General features: G+C 40.5%; 1 protein-coding gene across 3 annotated transcripts in view; it reads right to left on the bottom strand.

Moving 5' to 3' along the window:
- The window catches only part of dock6 (dedicator of cytokinesis 6), a gene marked incomplete in the record, with an annotated part of 33,574 nt that overhangs the window by 28,868 nt on the left and 2,511 nt on the right, over positions 1 to 2,195 (bottom strand). For 2 of the 3 annotated variants that reach the window (XM_014024283.1, XM_014024268.1), the window contains 4 exon segments: positions 833 to 1,045; positions 1,212 to 1,338; positions 1,495 to 1,578; positions 1,737 to 1,915. In XM_014024283.1, coding sequence (XP_013879737.1) covers positions 833 to 1,045; positions 1,212 to 1,338; positions 1,495 to 1,578; positions 1,737 to 1,915 — 603 coding nt within the window. 3 annotated transcript variants of the gene reach the window in all.

Consider the following 2,195-nt stretch of genomic DNA (forward strand, 5'->3'; position numbering starts at 1 on the left):
TTTTTTTCTCCTTTAATAATAAACACCTTCATTTACAAATTGCATTTTGTGTTTACTTGTGTTGTCCTTGAATATTGTTTAAATTGGTTTGATGTTCCGAAACACTTAAGTGTGACAAACAGTGGAAAACTGAGCTCCCAAGTTTGAAGTAGTTTGTGATAAAATATTTTTTAATTGCCATAATCATGTAAATTATTATTAATATCTAAAAGAATGTATTAATGTCATCTGACTTCAAAGTGCCTGTGACATGCATATCCTTCACATACAAAAGGTCTATAAAACATCTTTATACGTATTTGTAAGAAACTTGGCATAATACACACAACTTTACCCATTTTGTCACATAACTGGCATGTTTTCTTTTGAATTTGGCTCAGCCAAAATGAAACAGGAAGTGACAACAAAGGGGAACTCTTTGAGAACAGGAACTTCCTAGTCGTCATCTCTCTCGTGACTCAAATGAATCAAAGGAAATATTCTCCTCTACAGTTTGTGTTAGCCACTGTAGCAACGCTCTGTTCGCATGCAGACATTCCCCTTTGACATCACTTCCTGTTACTTCAAATGCAAATATCTCAACAACTGTTCATCTCAGCCGCTGAAAAATTGTTTTTCCAATATGTTATCAGCGTTATCTTTTCAAAAATCCATTCACATTTATAGCAAAAATTTGATGTCAGGGGCCCTTTAACAAAGGTATTAATGGTAAAAACTAATAGTACCTAGAAAAAACTTCACCTAAAAATGATTCTGGAACCATTTAGATGAATTTATTTGCTACTTTTTTCACAGGATCTGATTTCTCTGCACAAGCCTGCACAACACAAACCTCGTCAGGGGGAGGGTACAGGCCGAGCAGGTCGCTGTGGCGCCCCTGCGAGCGTGCCTCGGTGTTGAGGCGGTCCATGTCCTCTGCAGCTGTTCGTTCCAGCACAGACGGGAGCAGCACATCTGGGGAGGAGTTCTTCAGGTCAAAGATGCTGGAGGCCCAGCTCCCCCGAGGAGTCTCGTCCAGGTTAACTGATCGCCGCTTTGAGTCATCCTGAAAACCACACGAGCACGCACTTTTATATTCTTACCAATCGAATAAAGAAGAGAGAAATAAGTAAAATAATAAAGAGAGCAGATAATTTCTCCTATTCATTACGGACGCTGACAAGATTACAACAAGACGACCTCAGAGGGTTGAAAACATCGATATCAGCTACCTGGTCGTCCTGGCGCTCAGAGGCAGCAGCCTCATCCAGTTCAAAGGTCTGTTTGACCAGACCTCGCTGCCTCTCCCTCTGTCGCTCAGAGTTTTGAGGGGTGTATGTGGTGCTGTAGCGCTGAAATCTACAGGAGACAAAGAAGAAATGAATAATTGAGTCGCTGTAAAATGGAAACTACCCGTAATGTTAAACGTAAACAGGCARCAGTGTGAACAACATTAACAACTGACAGCAAACGAAACTTGTTTTTTTTTTTCACAGAACAACTGCAGCCACTTACTTTCTATGAATAACAAGCCAGTCATCTGTGTAGACTGCCAAGGCATCTCTCACTCTCGGATCCAGAGAGCTACATAGAAAAACACTAATATTTTAGAAAAGCATGCATTAATATTTATGTTGATTCACTATCAAAGGAAAAGGCTTTGTCCTCTCCATTACAGTGCATACTGTGCATTAGGTAACAGAGAGATTGCTGGTTAAATAATAAAGCCTGAGCTGTCTAATAGCAGCTGGACTTACTCCTCCTCCTCAGGCAGAGGGGGCTCCAGTGTAGTGCACTCTTTCTCCTGCTGCAGGAGCTCAAGGTCATCCTGAGGGAACTCCATGAGCTGTCTGAGGGGGCCGAGCTCCACCCCAGGAGGGTGACTGCTCACATACTCCTCAAAGTCCACGGGCTCAACCACCTCGGTCAGGGGCAACTGTCAGCAAACATTAGGCTGTTATGTAGCAACGATTATGACATGTTCATTATGATAGAAGCGTAATCTGATCACCTAGATAACAGAAATATTCACAAAGAACAGAACAATAAGGAGACAGCCTGACATTATTATAGCCCCGCATTAGTTTCTGACATATAAACAGTAACACACTTTATTAAGAAAATAATATCAAGTATTTTAAATGTTCTAACCTAAAGTGTTTGTTACAAAATAATTTATTTATAAAAATATAAGGAAATGACTGATTCAACTCAAG

This window comes from Austrofundulus limnaeus, unplaced genomic scaffold, assembly GCF_001266775.1.
Source record: "Austrofundulus limnaeus strain Quisiro unplaced genomic scaffold, Austrofundulus_limnaeus-1.0 Scaffold4, whole genome shotgun sequence".
Classification (NCBI taxonomy): domain Eukaryota; kingdom Metazoa; phylum Chordata; class Actinopteri; order Cyprinodontiformes; family Rivulidae; genus Austrofundulus; species Austrofundulus limnaeus.